General features: G+C 38.4%; 3 protein-coding genes across 4 annotated transcripts in view; 2 read left to right on the top strand and 1 right to left on the bottom strand.

Moving 5' to 3' along the window:
* Positions 1-33: 33 nt before the first annotated feature.
* On the top strand, positions 34-7,040 carry LOC148735314 (adhesion G protein-coupled receptor D1-like). Its single transcript, XM_088753473.1, has 11 exons — positions 34-483; positions 1,089-1,234; positions 1,435-1,546; positions 1,947-2,024; positions 2,370-2,494; positions 3,013-3,070; positions 3,810-3,898; positions 4,111-4,228; positions 4,401-4,442; positions 5,570-5,702; positions 5,987-7,040. The coding sequence occupies exons 5-11, from the start codon at positions 2,424-2,426 to the stop codon at positions 6,025-6,027; spliced, it is 552 nt and encodes a 183-aa protein (XP_088609599.1). The 5' UTR covers positions 34-483; positions 1,089-1,234; positions 1,435-1,546; positions 1,947-2,024; positions 2,370-2,423; the 3' UTR covers positions 6,028-7,040.
* A 1,229-nt stretch (positions 7,041-8,269) lies between these two features.
* On the bottom strand, positions 8,270-9,307 carry LOC148735315 (uncharacterized). The gene is made up of 2 exons (XM_088752929.1): positions 9,232-9,307; positions 8,270-9,099 (listed from the first exon to the last, which is right to left on the bottom strand). The coding sequence occupies exons 1-2, from the start codon at positions 9,305-9,307 to the stop codon at positions 8,444-8,446; spliced, it is 732 nt and encodes a 243-aa protein (XP_088609055.1). The 3' UTR covers positions 8,270-8,443.
* A 733-nt stretch (positions 9,308-10,040) lies between these two features.
* LOC111319483 (uncharacterized) overlaps positions 10,041-19,755 on the top strand; it is a 36,412-nt gene continuing 26,697 nt past the window's right edge. The window contains exons 1-3 of one of the 2 annotated variants that reach the window (XM_088753464.1): positions 10,041-11,560; positions 11,708-11,741; positions 16,949-17,314. In XM_088753464.1, the coding sequence (XP_088609590.1) occupies positions 11,525-11,560; positions 11,708-11,741; positions 16,949-17,314 (436 nt within the window). In that variant the 5' untranslated portion in view covers positions 10,041-11,524. Of the gene's footprint in view, positions 11,561-11,707; positions 11,742-15,440; positions 16,187-16,948; positions 17,315-19,755 lie in introns of those variants that run through there. The other variant, XM_088753465.1, reaches the window with a different exon arrangement.

Below are 19,755 nucleotides of genomic sequence, written 5' to 3' on the forward strand. Positions count from 1 at the left end.
AAGATTTGGGCTGTAGAATCATTACTGAGAAGCAATAGAAAACGCTCGGTTTCGTTTATAAATCTTAAATTTATCATTTATTTGATTTTTCTGAATGCAAACTAAGGAACGAGAACAAACTATGCCGTGAAGGACAAGTGTGGAGCGAGAGAGAACACCAAGAATGAGAGTCTTGAGGGAGTAGCTTCGCTTTGACTTGTTTTGATAGAGTGAACCATTGCTTTAATGTAAACTACTGATAATGCAATAACGTTATAATGTTTGCAATCAATCCCGCAGAAATCGAATTGGGAAGTCAAATTTTTTCAACCCCTTAAAAAACAAAGCCAAATCTTAAGAATCTTCCCTAACTGAACATTATTGAAAGAGCACAGTCAATAATTAGAATGACGTTCTGTTGTTGTTTAGGTTAAGGTCCCGTCCAGCCACAAAGAAAAAAAAATAATGGAAGCAAATGGCTGTAAACTGATTACAATTGATGGGGTGAACTTTATCATAATCTTGTTAATCAATAATAATGTAGCAATAGTAATGTCTCGTTCTTCAGTAAATTGGACGGTTCTAAGATCCTTGTCGCCGGTTTCGCGTTCGACTTGAGTAATGACGACGTTTTATTGAAAATCTGATCAGTACAATGAATACTTCAGGTGGTTTTAATGACTATTAGACTCTGTTTGACAGACTTTAGGATAAACGACTGGTGATTAAAAGTTGCATTTGAAAAACAAGCCTGTGAATCAGCTGGAGTACTTATGTGTACTCATACATTTACACCGTTACTTTTTCCAGTTCCCCACTAAACCAGTGTGCATTCTAATAAATATCAGCTACACCCCCCACGGAAGTCCTTAAGTTCATCATGAGTTCTTCCGTTTAAGCTTTTGTCGGCACATATTATTAAACCAAATTCCCACCTTCCATGTGTGTTTTTTATCCAGCATCACTGGTAATCCTTTTATAGAAACGACCTTTCGTCAAAATCGTTACCCTGAAAAAATAGAAGCAGACGATTACTCTGTTGCCGTCAAAAGCTTGAGGTCAGCGAAAAGGAAATACGTCATTATAGTATTGCTTTCTTTGTGTGGTAGTAAAGCGGAGATCAAGTGATCCTCAACCCTGAGCTCACGCCCGAGTCACTCAAACAAAGAGAAATCCAGGACAACTTGGAGTTGGTTCTCACGTGTACATCAATAGGAGCAGTGTTCGTGTCACTTGTACTCCTTACAATCATAAGGTAAAGTCTCTACAAGTGGGAGCGGTATGTTATGGCCCGGTTAAACTGTGATATCTGAGAAAAGGGATCGCGGATATACTTATATTCATTGATATTGATGTGATAATGTTGGTACATGCACATGCGAGTTGTTTTAAAGCGTAAAATCTTTCGTTCGCTTCAATTTTTCCGCCACACCTAATTTACATTTTATATCTTAGGATAAAGAGTGAAAAGTTGTTTGTGCATAAAAATCTTCTGCTGTCCATGGGCCTCGGTAACCTCGTGGGTGTTCTAGATGTGACATTCTTCAAAATTAGAGAGAAATATCCTGTAAGTTGCGGAGTCACTATTTGCGCACATACATGTTCCTATCAACCGGCTTGTTCTTACAGTTAATAAGAAAGATTTGGATGTCGCATCACTATTTTCCAACTGTTTGAAACATTTTCGGAAATCTGAGTCCGTTTTCAGCCGGTGGAAATGGTTATTCGAGTACCATTGTCATCAAGGTACATCTGTGTGAGGCGAGCTTTTTGGAGTACTGCACTGTCATGATGCAACTAGTATCGAGACCGACTTCGAATCCGTGCTATTGACTGCATATGCAGAACAACTTTTGGCAAAAGTGAAGTAATGTCACATGTAGCAGTGATTGTAGCTTTGTAAGGACCCCCTGCGAATTGAAGAAATTAGTGAACATCCTCTTTCTTGAATGAAAACTTATTTTCAGGACCTCTGGACGTGGTTTATCTTCAACGCCTTCACGGTCAATAACAAAATGCTGCATCTATCTCTGCGAAACCATGGTGTAAGTTCTCCATTAACTTTCACGAGCTTTTCAAAGACAGACCCTCCTGGAAAACTAATATATGACGAGTGTAGATAAAAACGTGTATGCTCCTTGAAAGGGTCCATACTACAACCACTTCAGCATCTTAATTAGAAGGGCTGGAAAATTCCACGGCCACTTTATAAGAGCACTCAATTTTCATACAATCAGCTAACCCTGTGGTCTTAAGATTAACATAAGAAAATAGAAACATTTTTGCTTGGAGAGGCTAAAGCTATCTTTTGTGACACTGAGACCCTCTTGATCCGCCCTCACAATGCACCATCTCTGTTTTGACTTGGTGAATATATGTATGTCTTGCAGGAATCCCTCTGGTGATTGTGAGTGGTGGCAGCCATTGAACCGTTAAGCTATGATATGGGGAAAGTCACATTTACCGACATCACTTGTGGCTCCTTGGTTATACGAATGGGAATAAAGCGGGACAGGTTTGTCATTATTTCGCCAGCACTCAACACAGGATATCGCAATTTGCAATGTTTAAATTCACATTGTCTTGATACTACTTAATTGAGACAGCTGGTTATTTTGTGTGCATCACCATTCCCTCGATAAAATTTATTGATCATCAATTACAGAAAAAAAATCTTTTGAAATTTGCGTTCTGATTGACGATAATTAATCGAACGACAATATTCAACATAGGGAATTTCAGACCATTTAGCATGACGTTGCTCCAGTGTCCAGTTGTCATGGAAGTTGTTTAGGGCACATGCGCTGGGTGTTTTTGTGTGACAGTGATCGTAGTTGCGATTTATCTTAGGCGACATTGAATTTTAGTCAGGTCTCGTCAGCCTGAAAGAAACGGCTTTTGGACCAGTATGGGTTATGTCAGTCAGGAATAGTTAAAATAGAAGGAAGAATGAGTGCACATTTCATGTCTCAAAAATGAGACAAATTGTATGTCTATTTGCTAACTCTCTCTCATCATGAAAGACCTGATTAGATGCTGGCTCAACGGAAACCAGTGGATTTTCAAAGGGCCAGTTTTGGCCATTCTGCTGGTATTTTTTACGTTTTTTTGTGTGTTTATTCTCGGGAAATACCATTAATCCCTCAAATAACACCGCTTTTGCATTCGCTCCTTTCCCAGAGTGAGTATTCCTTCCCCTTCTCTTGTTGTTAGAGATCTGCGATTTATTCGGCGATGTATTTGCAAGTTGAAAATCTTTTTTCACATTTGCAACTTTTTTTTTCAGTTTGTGAGCATGTTATAGTAGAATTAGCTTTGCGCATTGATACACCTAGACGCAGCGTCCCAGAATTTTTGTAATAAGTAGTGAGAGAGTGGTTTTGACTTTTTCTTCGTAATTGATTGTCATTAACGACCAGATGTATGGAATCAAATCTATATCCCTGACACTTGCTGTGAGCTTAAAAGCCTTGGGAAAATATTTTAGTCCCATGCCAACGATATCGTAGCCAATTTAACCCTTTACGAAAATGTCACACAAATGACTGGTAAATTCGTGTTATTTGTTCTTACTACTTGATCAGTTAGTACAACATAATCGGAAAATAGATTGGAAACAGGGATATAATGCTTCGTTGTTGAGCAATGTCCATCTTTTAAAGTCCGAATTTAGTCTTTCTGAAGTAACTTCTAAATGTCGTTAGAACATCTTAGGCATTCTCGGAAGTGTCACTTGAGCCTCCTTTTTATTTTTAGAGACTTCAATCAAATTTAATTCTTATTATTTTTTTTTTTTGCCTCTTATGTTCCTAGCTTTTTTTTTTCCCCAGGCAAATGTTGTCATTTTTGCAATTGTTCAGCGAGTTGTCTTTGGGAAGCTGGCCTCCAAATATAGTAAAAGCAGCTTGGAAGCTTCAAAGTGAGAGACATTTGTTGTTAACAGAAAATGATGATTTTTGCGCGTCGTACCTCATCTGTCTACAAAGCTTTGTGATATACGCCAGATAATAGCACAATAAAGATTCGCTTTAAATACGCGTACTGTTTCGTCGATATCGCTTTTAAAATGTTATTTCGCTTTTTCCGTTTTCTTTATTTACTAACTAATGCATGTTGATCTACTTATCTCAGGAAAGGCCTAAAGAGTATTCTTGCTCTACTTCCTTTACTTGGTGTCACGTATTTGTTTGGAATCATACAGTTCAATGAAGCTTTGCGTTATCTCTTCATTGTGCTCAACTCAACTCAGGTAAGCTATGGAGATCCTGATTATGAATGGATGTCAGTTTCTTAACTTATTAATCCTATCATGGAAAATTGTGATCGATTTATTAAGAATTGAATCATGTTTGATATTAAGTGGGGAAAATATACAGAGATAAATTGCTTTCTAATCGATATTCCTTTGAATCTTTCCTTAGGGAGTCGTGTTTTGTTTCTTTCACTGCATACTTGATGATCAGGTACATTGAGATTATTGACAAAAAATTGCTTGATAAAGGCTTGAATGCGCAAAACGCAGTCCTAGTCCATAGATCATTTGATTTAGTGTTAAATGATGCATGATGATGTTGTTTGGTATTTCCACATTTTTTTCCGTAATACGCTTTGTTCGTTCCCCCCCCCCCCCACCCACCCTCCATCCCTAAACTGTACGTGACCTCATTTGTTTTATTTTACCTCGGAGAAAGTTATCATTCAAAGCTTTGAAGGGGGTATGTCTGCTCCAGTAAAGTAGATGAATAATGATAGTTAAGTATATCGCTAATGTTTCAATGCATTTCAAGAGTGGCTTAGGGACCTCTGTTGTAGAGGCTGACGTTTAATTAAGTGAAGACACCACGCACCTTTTAGGAGACTACATTTATGTCATGAAACAGAAAACAGCAAGTGCAATTTTGCATTGTAATAGGGAAGGAGGAAAAGGAGAGGAAAGAGGAGAAAGGGGAAAAGTGGTGTGGCATGGTCGAGTGGTCAGCGTGTCGGACTCGCAATCTGCCGCTCCCGGGTTCAAGTCCCGCCCTGGTCACTACTTTGATTTGTTTCACGGTAGCCCCGAGTTACAAATCCTCGGCCATGCTTCTAATATAGCCAACTGGTTTGCCTTCGGCCAGTTGGGATTCTTAACAACGTTATTTTCAATTTGAATTATTTGTTTAAGTTGTTTCGTGAAAATCTGTAAACTAGCTTCTCCACGTTAAACTGTTTATTATTGTTATTATTATTATTATTATTATTATTATTATTGTTGTTGTTGTTGCAGATGTATCAAATATGATTGTTTAAGATCACAAATTGTTTAAAAAAATGAACCATAAGATTAATCGTCAGGTTACAGTTTCAAGTTCTCATTGCAAACAATACTTGAAATGCAATATAGCCCTGTTCTTGCTGAAGTGAGGCCCAGGGGGTCTTGCAGCTGCAGCGCAACCTTTCTCTTCATGGACCAGCTTCTTTTAGTTTTAATCCATCATTCCTAACTCAGTCATAAAAAGTCAAATTTAGAGACTCGTCAGATCCTTTCATGTTCTTAGTCACTGGTATCTTACTGTGTGAGGAGCTAATTGCATTTTACAACTGTTTTCACAAGGTGCGAGAAGCCATTCGCAAGCTTTCTAAGAAACAGTCACTGGGTTCGCAAACGGAAACATCGATAGCTATGACTTCTGATGGCAGAATGAGAACGGGCAGGAAGTCGCAGGGCGACGAAAAGAAGGGCTGCGGTAACAAAATTTTGATTTTTGTAAAATTTGCCTAAATACGTTGACAGAAGTAAAATAAGTCAATAGGCTTATTAACTTGGGCCTTTTGCTTTCTTTCAATGATCTGACTCTGTATTGTTCAGTTCAATAAACGATTAAATGCCCACCTACACCGACCGAATAAATACTCAAGAACAACGTCTTTTAAAAGAAGAACATCTATTTTGTGAATTTCAGACAAGCTGATTGTACACACCCTTTACAGACATCCTACATGATAATGACCATTTTTAATTCGTCAACAGAGGTCGTCCTGGATGAGCGGATGAAAGAAGAGGCAATTTAACAAGTATAATTACTTATTGATCAACCTTGAGAGTGAAGGGTGTAAACTGCATAACAACTTGAATGCTAACACCCATCCGTGCCGTCATGCTGCGGATAAAGCTGTGTTGCTTTGTTTATGAGTCACCAGGAGGGTCTCAATGGGGTTAATCGTTAGCCGTAAAACTGCAAAACAGTTTAGCTCTCAGGCGTAAAAACTGGCATATTGTAACCAATAGTCATAAATAAAGTTGATCGTAAAATGTTTTCCTATCTACGATGCGTCGTTTAGAAAGTGTCCAAAACTTAGATCGTTACAAGTCTTGTCTTGTGGCCGACAGAAATTACTTAATATCAGTCGAAGAACAGCACGATCTCAAATCGTCCAGGTTGCCTGAGTCTTGTGGTAAAAGCAAGTGGATAAGTGTGTTTTAAACACCGAAAAATAGTCATTAAGTTTTCTTAATGATTTAAACTAATTTGTAACATCTCTGTTAACTGTTACAGGAAGAAGTTAACCGTTAGTCGTAAAATGCATCACCCCACTGAGACCCTCCACTAAGGGCTAGAATAATCAAAGAACGAAAGTGAGTAGTATCGCTTTGTAACTTTGCAATGCTTTCATAGGAATCTAGGAATGAAGATTAAATGAAGCTTTCTCGTTTTGCTAATGATTTTATTAACTTTAATGGTGGCTCAAGAAGTATCGACATGTCATCTTTAGGGATTTAGGTCAAATTGATAATCTACCTCGAAGCCTGCGTAAATAAGACCAGCGATATGTAGTTTAATGGTGGCGAATCGGAAGTCAGTTGAATCGTTATCATGTTTAGCCATGTTCGGGGTTAGAGAAAGGAAGCATGGAAAGTATGGGTTATTTAAACCGGTAGGAAATGCTTAACGTATTCAGTGCATGTACCAACAATGCTACGCCGATTGTAAAAAGTAAAGCTGAACTCTAATAGTCTTAAATTCCAGTTGTTAAAGTTGATGATCATTGGATTAGTAAAATCTGTCTTAAATGCTGAGCAACAACAGTGGACTGTTCTCTACATTTAAATATATATCTCTTTATAGCTTCACTTTGAAATCACACGTGTTCCTTGCAATCTCATTGGCTCTTATTGGTGGGATTTGTCGACGAATCTCACCATTTTTTTGCTATAAATCGCGTCTCTTTCCTAGCCAATACCATATCTTTACTTAAACGCAATAACCAATCAGATTTAAAGGTTTGTTTAAATTAACCAATCAAATGGCAGGAAATGAAAGGCAACTTTTTACCAACCAGCTCATTATTAGATCAATAAATTATTTGTACCGAGTTAATGATCCTGTATTTGAGTGATTAAATTTTGCGATTTCAAAATGGATGCAAAAAAATGGTAATTTAACTTATGCAATTTTGGTGTGAAATCATACCTGTGATTTGAAATCAAAGTTAAGCTGTACACTCGATTGATTTTGAAATGAAGCGTACGATTTTAGATCAAATTGTACTCCAATCAGATCAGCTGCCTTTATACCTCCCGGTATTTTAACGCAAATAAATGCGTATTTCCTCGTAATGAACAGCAAAAGGTGTAGTTTTCAGTTTCAGGAAAAAGTTTGTTAGGACATGATTGAAACTACTATGCAAATCTAGTTTAACGGGCCTATGCCTAAATTGACCTGAATAATTGATAAAAACGCCATGGGTTGTCTCGGCACATAAAATCTCCCCAAAACTAATTTCACATTTTATTAGATTTCGCCTAGTCGTTAAACTATCTCGGAAATCAGTTGACGCAAACTTTGAATCACTTTTTGAAAGTAAAATATTACAAAAATACAGAAAACTAGAAAACCATAACTCGGCAACTTACAGAGACGGAAAGTTATTATTTGGTATACTGTTTTTTATGTTACGTAACATGGAAAAATTATTCTGTCTACATGGTCAAGTCATTTAGTTTAAAGAATAAGAAAGTGTAGATCAATTACATCATTGATTATTGAACTGGAGACACTCAAAATTTGAATTCTAATCGCTACTTAGAATTTTGAAATTTACATAGATTCATAAGGTTGAAGATCGTAAAATGCCATAGCAGTAACAAAAACGCCATTTTTATTTTCAATTTTGTCCCGAAAAAAATTAAATAAAAGTCGATTCCTGCAAACAATGATTAATGAATGTTAAAGTAATCCTTCTTCTTAATATCCTGCTCCTGACGATATTGCAGTCATCATAGGAGCCTAAACGCCAAACCTGTGAAAGGGATTTGGCATGCAACATTGATAAATAAGACAAGAAATATAAGGGATAGAAACCGACGTTTCGGTGTATCTTGCGCCACTATCAAGGTTACGCAGTCAATGATAAAATGCGGTTTGTGAAGAGGCTAAGTTGAAGCGAGTTTGCATAAAAGAGTGCCAAGCTAATAACATGAATATTTTTAAAAGCACGAAGAGAATCCGACTGTAGGTACATTCCATGCTGGTTTAAGATCTTGAATACACTGCATTTCATTATCAAGGCAGTCAAATTTTTTCGTGCATTTCATGATTACATTGAAGCGTGCTAAGAAATTGTTCGGAACAGCAGTGTTATATTCTTTGGAATAATGCCTGTCAGTAGATGACGCCTTTTGACGGTGTCCCTCAACGCGCGTGTGAAGGTGGCCCTTTGTGTACCCGACATAACCTGCATCGCACAGGTCACACTTGAATAGATAAGCAACGCGTTGCTGGGTCACGATGTTAGGCTTGGGCTCACGCAGGCTTAGATCTTGTTTAAGCTTGCGGCTAATAAACATGGGTTGAATGGTCTTTTGCACCTTGGTGCTAAGATGTCTCAGCTGTCGGTTGATAGACACTGCAGCATCCTGATCTTTATAGAGGATTACTATCCGGATGGCGTCATCGGTATGCTGTTTAGGCTGGTCCAATGCGACTCTCGAGGTGATAAACCTGTTGATGACAACAAGAAAAACAATGACTTTCCCTTCTTTAACTACATGGATAATATATTTCAGTGCAGACACATTTTTTTTTCCGGGGTGACTTAACAAAACACGAGTGGCATTTTGCTGTTTGTTAATGTTTTTTTCAACTCAAGAAGATTTTGTATTCAGACTAGCTACCTTTGAATCAGCGTACGAAGATAGCCCAAAACTCTCCTGGAGTGAGGGACACTTGTTTCTGTTAAATCATTTGGGTTAAATGCCAGCGAAATAAAAATTACTCTGCAATGGGAACGCGAACTCAATTTTGAACACTTTTTTCCTCGTCAAATCCACGGTTTGGATAGCGTGCTTCATACTTCCGTCACATAGCCTAATTTCAACCAATTAAAACGCTTATCGATATGCTCACAATTATCTACATGGCTGACAAGTCAAGAGCTGAAATTTAGCAAGATGGTCGATCTTCGGTGGCGTTTAGCTTATTGGGGACTTTAAAAAACCACTACAGCGACCCCAAGGAAGACTTCGATTAAAAAATGAATTTCTACTCTTAGTTAGAATTCAAAAATGGCTGCAGGAGCTTACTGTCAGTCATACAGCGCCACAGCTCAACTTCAGCATGACGTATAAAGTAACCGTTGAGTTCCAAATGGAAATTAAAATAATTTGCCGTCGCGGTTTCGGTTCGCAGGCGACGCAAATTTTGGCGATTTCACGTAGTTGTTTTGCATAGGACGGCTAAGAAATGTACAAAGTTTCAAAACGCACGTGCTGAGCTATTGTTCTGCCAATTAGATCTCTTGTTTTTCCACGTCCTCGTTGCCGTCGCCGTCGTGGTTTCTTGAGGTCCCTATTAGGGACCTTAAGAAACGACGACGAAGGGACGACGACGACGCTTTACATCCGAGAAAGACTGGACCGAGGATTTGGTTTTCGGAGGGAAAATTTGAAGGTTAAGCGGACGGTCTTGCGGGAAGACGACGGCATCTTAAGTCATTATGAATTTTGTTTGGCTATGGCGTTCATAGACTTACGCAACTCGCTTATAATATGCTACGACGATGGTTTCATTGACGACGGACGAAGAATTTGTTCTTCTTTACGACTTTTATTCTTCGAAAGATCTTGATTTTTCTTATGATGTTTACGCACCGTTTGATCTCGACGAAGCTGAATGTCAAAGAATCAAACAAATAATAAAAGAAATAGGTGCTAATTTGGTGCAAAAGTTTCTCAGAAAAGTTTCTCGAAGTACACGGCTGTCAGTAGCCTACGTTTTCTCGGATTCTTCTGCCAGGCACTAGGCAGCCACGTTAACACTGCTCGCCAAATGCGCCCCTGTAAAATGAGCAAAAACTTCGAAATTCAATCTGAAACGATCTATTCGACATAAAAACGATCTATTCGACATATAAGACTCTTAGAGGCACACAGCTTCGAAAAATCAGTTGAAATCCCCTTAAAAGAGCTGCAAGGACACAAGTTTTACTTACCTTTTCCCCAGAACCGCTTTCTTCTACAAATTTCGTCGTCGTTGAACCGTGGACGACGAAATCACAAACAGAGACAAGCGTAGCACGTACATTTGTGCAAATCCAACCTCCGGTCGTCGTCGTCGTCTTATTTCGTCATCGTATCTTAAGTTCCCAATAGGGGGATTCATGCTGACGTCATTGTTTACATTTTTGGCCATTTGCATACGGCTTTGCGTAAAGAAGGAAGTATGTTAGGTACAAATTGACTTCAGGCAGCTAAAGAGCTAGAAAACCTTAGTACATGGTGAAATTTTTAGCTCTTTGGGTGTAATATTCAAGGAGAAATAGTCCATCAAAAACTTCAAAATTTTTGGGTGGCAAAAGCGCTAATGAGCTCCTACATTCTATGTAAAATTTTGAGTTCTTAAACCCGTGTTGGACAAAAAGTATTCAATGCATCAGGCTCGTATTCATTGGCCGAGTTAATCGTACTTTGACCTTTCGATATTCAGAACCGATTTACTTTTAGCTCCATCAGAAACTGAATTGCTTATGCTAATGAGGCAAATATTGTAAACAAGGATTCTCCTATTAACAAGAGGTTCTCTGAAAATACGTTTTGAAACTTCCACTCTATCCCAGTACTGACCGGTGCCTTCTTCTATTTACAACATATTCAGTAGATACGCACGACAGCTTTGAAAACAGCTTGACAAATTTGAAATTTTTGAATCGGATCATTAATAAAACTAGGTTTGCGAACGAAATCCAAGATCTGAAAGTTATCTGTGGATAATTGGCTTTTATTCTCAAAGCGGCGTTATAATACAGTTTTCCACCTTTTTTTTTGATGACGAAACTACGAAAACTACGTTACTTCATAGTCTGACGAATGAACTTGTTGATAAATGATAAATGCAAAATTTGTCGGACCATACACACTGTTTACGTAACGGTGTCAAAATGAAATTAATAACTCGAGTAGTAGCCAATGGGCGGATGTCCTGCTTGCATAACGAGAGCGTTTACAGCGGTGTAATTATTTAAATATGTACAAAACTTTGAGTTCATCCTTCGTGGCAGCTTGAAGACAACGATGGCAAAGTTTCTGTTACTTTTCATTGCACTCCAGGTATGTTCCTCGCTAGTGCTTCACAGAAATGTCTAACAATGTAGAATTTTTACAGCAAATATGGATGATGGCCACAAGATAATCTTTTAAACTCTCTAACAGGTTAACCGAGACATTTTTAAGTCTCTCTTAATTCACTTTTAACAGGAATTCGTCTTTGTTGCTGAAAGCTTCGAAAATCGTAAGTACTTATATGTTTCCGTTTTCCTTTGTGATTATTTTTTGCGCGTGCGTTAACCTATTGAGCTCTACTGATACAATGGGGTGGGAAACCTGTTAGAAGTAGTGCTACTTCGCCAATTTTAATCTGGGCACGGACGTTGTCGTATTCGTGTAACACATTAGTGAAGCAACTTGTAAGATTAATCATGCTGTTATGAAACTCAAAACAAAGTTTTCCCTGAAACGTTGTATCATTGGTGCTAAAAAAAGGGCCTAAAAAATAGTCTTGAGAAATTTCCCCCAGTTCCGTGTTTATTACTTTTCGCTGCTATCCCTTTGCCGAAAATCTACTTCAACTATGCGAAAAATAGAGAAGAATAAAAAGCAGATTACGGAATCGTTTGAATGACAAGTCAGTGATGATCGTCAACTATATTCTCCTTTGGATGAGCGGAAGTCTTTAAGAGAGTTTATCGCAGACTCTAAATGTTCAACTGCAATGTGGCAAAATTTTGTAATCCTATCCACCAGAAACCGATTTTTCTTCATATGACGTTGTAAAGGAAAAAATTCCGAAGAAAGGCGGATTATAATAATATGTGTTAATAGACGGCCAATGCTCCAATAGAAATGATTTTCCCGTCTGTTTTTTTTCGATTCCTTGTTTGTGGATGATTGTGGTCTGTCCGTTGACAAGAGGAATGGCTTTCCCATCTGAATTTGTTGATTCCGTGTTTACCAAACTCTTGTTTTAAAGCCCATAACTTCGCGTTCAAGAACACTTTTTATTTTACAAAACAAGTCATCAGTAAAACAACTAATTGCCTTTCTGCTAGACTGGCATTTAACCATATTGCTAATTCTACCCACTATGACATCTCGTCTGATGAAAACTCGTTTCGATTAACTTGTTCACAAAACTGCAGGTTACCTGTCAATAATTGTCTGTCAAGAATGCGGAATATTTTTTATCATCATTTGCCCTCGATGTCATAGGCACCTCAATAGTGACAGCCCAGACCACTCAACACGTTTTTAATTTGACAAGTTTTCCCGTTTTTGTGATAGTGGTCAAGAAGTTAACGCTCAAATTTAAGGGATAATCTCCGGAAACAGTGTCCGGTGTCAAAAAATCCAGCAGTCTCAAAGTAAAGTCAGGCTAATTCGTATTTCCTGCTATGTCTTATTTGAGGCCGATTCTCCAGGCTTTTACCAGTTTATCTTTTGTAGTCCCAAATGCAATGATGACTCACAAAAGTACCCTGATATATATTTCTTGCAATCATGCTCTAAATATCTTGGATAAGCAACAGAAGTAGGAGATCAGAAGTTGTTTTGCACGAGCCTCGTAAATTTCGATTAGTTTCTAATTTGATGCCGATTATGTTCCAATGTTTAGATGGCACATATGCATTTAAAATGCAAGTTTGAATTTAAAGTGTCCTTGAGTAGGTTATTCCTTTTTATCCTAAGGCTACCCACCCAACGGAGTAGACGAAACAAATTATTGTTTGTGGCCCTCTCTTACTTTGTAGCTATTCAACAAAGATAGTTCTCGGTTAGTAGACAATTTTTCACGGTAGCGGTTTTTTTTTAAGGATCCGAGCCGCAAAACACTGGAAGTACTCGCGTTTAAACATACCGAGAACAAAGAAAACAATTTTTCGCAAATCTAGTCAGCAATTCTCCGAAATCATCGCTTAGCCATGATAAAAGATCTTTACCTGATTTGGCTTGTTCGAACAAGATATCATTCTATTGTTTTTTGCGTCCGTCCCCTCGCTCCAAAAAAGAGATTGAAACAGAAAATATCAGTCAACATCCAGCGTTGTAGTACGTTACTGACCTGCCGGTGTGTTTAATACTGTACCTTAACAGGAGGAGAAGTCAGCTTGAGTTCAACTTCGACTGAGAAAGGCGAAAATGTAGAAGTTCTGTGAATATTGATTATTGTTTGAGAAAAAACCAGAATTTCCGATACTAGATAGTTTAATTAATTCAGAGTGGATTTTCTATTTTGATTCGAAGGAGCTTAAGAGTTATGTACTGACTGCAAATGAAATACTGATGTTCATCTTCAAACAAGCGTTGATGAAGAAAAAAAAAAAAAAAAAACTCTTCCAGGCATGTGTAATTTAATGAAATACATGTAACTCCTGTGTCTTTGTTTGATGATTTGTTTTCTTTTTTTGTCACCAGTCTTGTTTGAGAGAAAACTGCGAGTGTTTGTCTTGAGAAATAGATAAAGACTAGTGATGATGTCACTTAAGAACTGTTGGTACCATTCCTGCTTACTAGAGGTTTCCTGTCCAGTCAGAGATTTGATGCCTTGCAACCATTTCTTGGGGTTAGTTTCAGCCAGATCGTCCACTTTGGGGTTATAATTAGAGCGCTTCGCTGTTTTAATAGCGCCAGGGACTCTATTCCGTCACAGCCTATAGTCTGGCGAATCTTTCCCATATGTAATAAATGCTTCTTGTCACTTGCTAATCAAAGATTTCAATTTTCATCCAAGGTTTATCATATACCTAGGTTTTTACTGTTTTCCATGGAAAAAAGTTTCAATAGCTGAACGAAGTTCCTGAGAGAATACCTCAAACTTTGAAACACATGAGGTAGCATTGAAAACTTGGGTCCAATCCTTAGTTGTAATCCAGGATACAAACTCTCTCCATTTGCTCGCGCGGTACTGCCTTCTGTGAACTTTTTGTACAGAATCATGTCAAGGTGGAAGTTTAACAGTTGAGCACACTAGGACGGTGTAGTGTTCCGATGAGCCAAGCTTCGGTATCCTCTGAGGATCGAAGGTGTGGTGTCTATCAGTGAAAAATCATTCAAGTATCCCGGAGTCTCTTGTGTTGAATTGAACTCGCTACTTCAGGTGATTAGGTCAAGAAATATAGTCAGAGCGCAAGCCGGTTTTCCTCTTTATGTTTCGACAGATACGTATCCATTGTATTTTGGATATAATCCCGAAGAGTAACATTTTCCTATTCACCGTTAGCGGTTGAATGATAAACAACTGCCAGAATAATTATGCAATTTTTTGCGGGGGTGATTGCGATCTTAATTGTAACCAGATAGATTCCAATTTCTCTTGTTCCATTTCTACTGATCGCTTACTCGGAATTTCCTCCATGCTGTATACGCAGCAGCCACCGGAAAAGTATTTCTCAATGATAACAAGAATCTAGGTAGAGTGATTTTTTTCAACCGATCAAACTCTGCACTTCGTCGTCACACGAGCTGCTTGCATTTATCCTTGTTTCTTGTTATCGGCCTCGACCCTTAAACCATTGAATAAGGGATTTATAATTCCACTAAATGAATTTATTTTATCGTATTTTGGCGTTTAGTTTTCGAAATATATCGCACGGCATTAGCATCTTAAAATTATGGGATTGATGAGATGCCGAGATATTGCCCTACAGCATGTTATCGGTCGCATAAGCCTTAGGTATTCAAAACAATCCAACTTTTGATCGCATATTCTTCAGCCCATAACTATTAATTCCATGTTTTTTTCACTGAAACGGAAAATTAACTGGTATGAGCAGCAATTATAACTTTTCTACATGTATCTTCAAATTTTCCGATATTTTTATTGGAAATATTTCAACATTCAAGCGGGATAAGAATGATTTTCATTAAATTGTTTTGCAGCTGCTAACCTTTGAAAAGTTGTGTTCTCTATTTGAAATTAACAAATGGTAAACACCACAGCGTACACTATTGAGTTATGGATGCACGCGGGAGGTTGCTAAGCACGAAAGAAGCGTAAGAGTCGCTCGATGCGATAGCCGAGAGCGACTCTAGCTTCTTGAGTGCTTAGCAAACCTCCCAAGTGCATCCATAACTCAATAGTGTACGCTGTGGTGTTTACCATTTGTTTTATAACATAACATTGATACATTGTTACTAAAGAGTTCCCTTTTATCTAACAAATCTTGCGCGACCAGAAAAAAACAAGCGCGCGCGGAAAAATAGTCTTTGCATTTGCTCACGTCAGCAGCGTACACCCATGGGCAAATGGGGGACGCTAAATTGACCAATCAGAGCGCGCGCTTTACTTTGGTTATGTTATAATAATAATTAGAACCCTAATCGTTTAACATATAATGTTAGATTTAAAAGCCCTCTGTTTTTACGACTTATTCTAATAATAATCGTTAGTTCTAGTTTCGATGAAGCGTGCTAAAATTTGCTGCGTATTAGTTAGGAATTCGCAGATTCGTGCGTGTACTATAGGCTAAGTTCGTGCGTAGGAAATGAGCTAACACTTCCATATGGTGTACATTACAAGTTTTAAGTAACATCCTGTGCACAGTCACGCATGCACTCATTATAAAAGGCGACTTAAGATAGCGTGCGAGAGAGTCATTCCGCAACCGCTACGATCAGAGGATCAATCTGCTACAAGCTACCTTTTGAGCTATACTTTCTGCTGTGCGAGTCGTCACCAAAGTAAGTTTCTCCCTTTTTTTGGTACTCGAATTATTATTGTCAAATGACTAGTCTTTTAATGTTGAAATGTTGTCATGCTACGAAACCAATATTGTCTATAAGTCTTCCTAAATTTTGTTTGTAACACGACTACGTAGCTGACGTTGTATCTTAGCTTTTTGTATGTAATTATCGTTTTCAGTTCGAACCTACACGACTCTATTCGACACTAAACTACCCTATATTTCTACTCTACTTCGTTTTATTCTCCGCGACCACGAACTTTGCTACCGTGTCTTTCACGATCTGTCATCATCGTCGCAACCAGTGTAATTCGTCTATCTTGAACTGTGATTAAACGTGTGTTAGTCATTCTACGAGTTGAGTTCGAATTGTCTATCGCCTCGCGCATTGCTACCCCTGTAATTGTTGAGTTTCTAAGTACGCGCAACCTTAGGATCTTGGCAGTCACATATAACACAAGCGGAATTTTTGCTCTTTGCTTAAAGGTTCCCTCGCCAAACTATATTTTTCCTTGTCAAGAAGACTTTTGGATCATCCCTTATCGGCTTCCGTAATCCGTATGGAGGGGTATATGTAATCGACGGTAGAATAATTAACAATCGATAAATGACGTTTTGCGGTAGCGATTTCTAGTCGGCACAAACGAACAGTGGCAACACTGGCGTTATAATTGTTTAAATTTCCGTGCAAATGGCTCCCTATAATATGGAGATACAATAAAAATAAATAACCGTTGGGGCTTCTCTTTTCTGACTGCAGGTAGTTTGATAGTCAAGCGTGGGGAATTTATTGAAATCAACACAACTGCTCCGTCCATTAACTGCAGTTCAAATGCTAATTACAACTCAACACTTCAGAATAGAAGCTCTACGGCACATGGCAGCCATCGTTTTGCTCACATAGAGTTCGGTGGTAACATAGAGTTCAGGAACGGGTCTACAGTTAAAGTGTTCGGGAAGTATGCTCTGAGTATTACAAGTCAGAATGGAAACATCTCAATACACACCGATGTGAACATGACTTGTGGAGAGAAAGTGTTTGATACAACATGTCTTGGTGGATTTACACAGAATTCTACAGGAGAGGAAGTCGGACCTTCTGGCAAAAAAACAAAATTTTATCAAGGTGAGAAACATTTTGAATGCCTTGTTGTTTTTCTCTGAGAGTAGGCAATTATTATATAAAGGGTAGAAGAGTTTAAATTGCCTCAGTACTTATCCCTGAAAATAAACAAGGTCGGAAAACAACCTGCTCCCATGTAATAGATTTAAGTGGTCCGTCCGAAATGTTCCATTACTTTTTATTTATTTATTTATTTATTTATTTATAGTAACTTCCATTTAATGACAAAGAATAATGATAAAAGGACTAAAAAAAAGGTACTAAATGAGGGACTAACGTACGGACTCGAAGTCCCAGCGAGGTCAGCCCCCATAAGTATGTACTATACTAAAACATATGTAAAGAGAAACAATAATCAACAACGGTTCTTTCTATTAATTGAGCGAGAATGTGGGCAGACTGTTTTCCATGTTTGAACTCTAGATGAGTCAAAATTAGCGAAAAATTTGTTAAAGAAATAGTTAAATAGACGGTCTTTAAAGGTAGAAAGAGCTATAGCTTCACGAATATCTAACGGAATATTGCTCCATAGGGAAACAATGCGATTAAAAATGAATCACGAAATAAGGAAGTACGAACACGATTTGGTCGCAAATTAAAGCTGTTGGCATTCCTAGTACGGCCAGTGATCAAGTTGATATATTCATTGACATTAATATTGTAGTACTTATGCATACACTTGTAGAAGAAGCAGATGTCTCAAAGTTCGTGCCAATAACATAATGGTAACAGTTTCAGCATTTTAAGCGAGACTTATAGTCATGTCTTTCAAAATGAAACGAGTTTCCCGACGTTGAACACCCTCTAGAATACGTAAATGATGGACAGTAGATTGAGGAGCCCAGACCTCGCTAGCATAGCCTAAGTAGGAACGCACAAAAGAAAGATATAGCGTTCTTCTGCTATCAGTCCCAATACCTCCCGCACAACAGTCCAGCGCTCTATCCATTGAGCTAACCGGGAGGCGGTTAACCTTTCACTAAGGCATTACGAACGTCATCTTGATCCCAGATGATTTCACTGATATTGATGAGCGAGTATGGTGTGGTGTCGATATCTGTAGGAAGGACTGTACCTGTTTTGAAGACAGAGGCGAAATAATGATTGAACGCTTCAGCCTTAGTACAAGGTGTGGTAAATACTTTGTCGTCGATGGTGACTGAATCAGGAATGGAAGGGCGATTGGTCAGTCGGTTAAAAAAGTTCCAAAATCATTTGGGCTGAGAAGATGAGTTTTCAGATATAACCTTCATGTATGCCGTCCTCCGTTAGAGCGTATCAGATATTTGACATCTCTACGTAATTGACGGTACTTTTGCCAAAGCCCATCACTATTCTTGCGGAGAGCTTTCTTCCCTGTGAAGTTTTTTTTGCGAATGGCGTGGATTGTCTCCCCATCAATCCAAGGTGGAGAGAGGAATTTTTTCGGTTTCCGCTTAGGAATGAAGGTGTCGACATTGGCTGACTGTGCATTTTTCCAATAACACCAGATTGAATTTATGTCTGTGATTTGATCTTCGCTAAATTCAACAGGTAGAGGAGATTCGCGTAACTTAGAGCGTAAAGCATTCAAGTCAGCTTTTTTGAAGTTATAGGAAGGCTGTTTATTATAGGACAAGAATTTATAACGTATGCAGGTCGAACGTTAGCGCTTTGTGATCAGAAGATACAGCAACACCATCAGAGTCAGATATTTGTACATTAGCCACTCCCTCGACTAAAGAAGACTTTAGCAAATCAAGTGTATTGTTCCCTCTGGTTGGCTGATCAATCAACTGGAAAATATTTTTGTCGATTAGCTTCTCACAGAACACAGACAAAGTTGGGCTAGAAGCGACAAAACCAGAGCCTTGAATCCATTAAATGTCAGGAAGGTTGAAATCGCCAACAATTATAACTTTTTCGTACACACAGCTATCAATAAAATCGATAAATTGATAAATCCAAGAGTTGTTTGCATTAGGAGGACGATAAAAGACTGATATAAGAGTTTTACCACAGTTGTTATTGACGAACTCTATCGCGGCATATTCCAGATCATTTTCCAAATCAAAGAATACGGATTGACAGCGAAGGTTGCAGCGAGATGCGAGAAGCACTCTACCACCGTTAGTTGAACGAATGCCTTGTATATCAGCTCTATCACAGCGATGGATATCTTGACCTTTATGGACGAAACGTTTTGATACAGATCCCCTGAAAAAGCGTGGTTAATGACCCAATCTGAACTTAAAGCAGGTAAACTCCAGATTATATTAACGATCTTCAGTCTATCAAAACCGAATCCAACCATTCTCTTCGTTCGTCCTCACAGTTTCTTCTGTCAGTTCCCAGAGTCAACTACTCTACATTTGGGGGTCGCGCTTTCACCCACGCTGCACCGGTTTTATGGAACTCATTACCGCTGACTATTAGATCTAGTAGCAGTATTTCTGTGTTTAAAA

Source organism: Stylophora pistillata, chromosome 3 (genome assembly GCF_964205215.1).
Source record: "Stylophora pistillata chromosome 3, jaStyPist1.2, whole genome shotgun sequence".
NCBI classification, from domain to species: Eukaryota; Metazoa; Cnidaria; class Anthozoa; order Scleractinia; family Pocilloporidae; genus Stylophora; species Stylophora pistillata.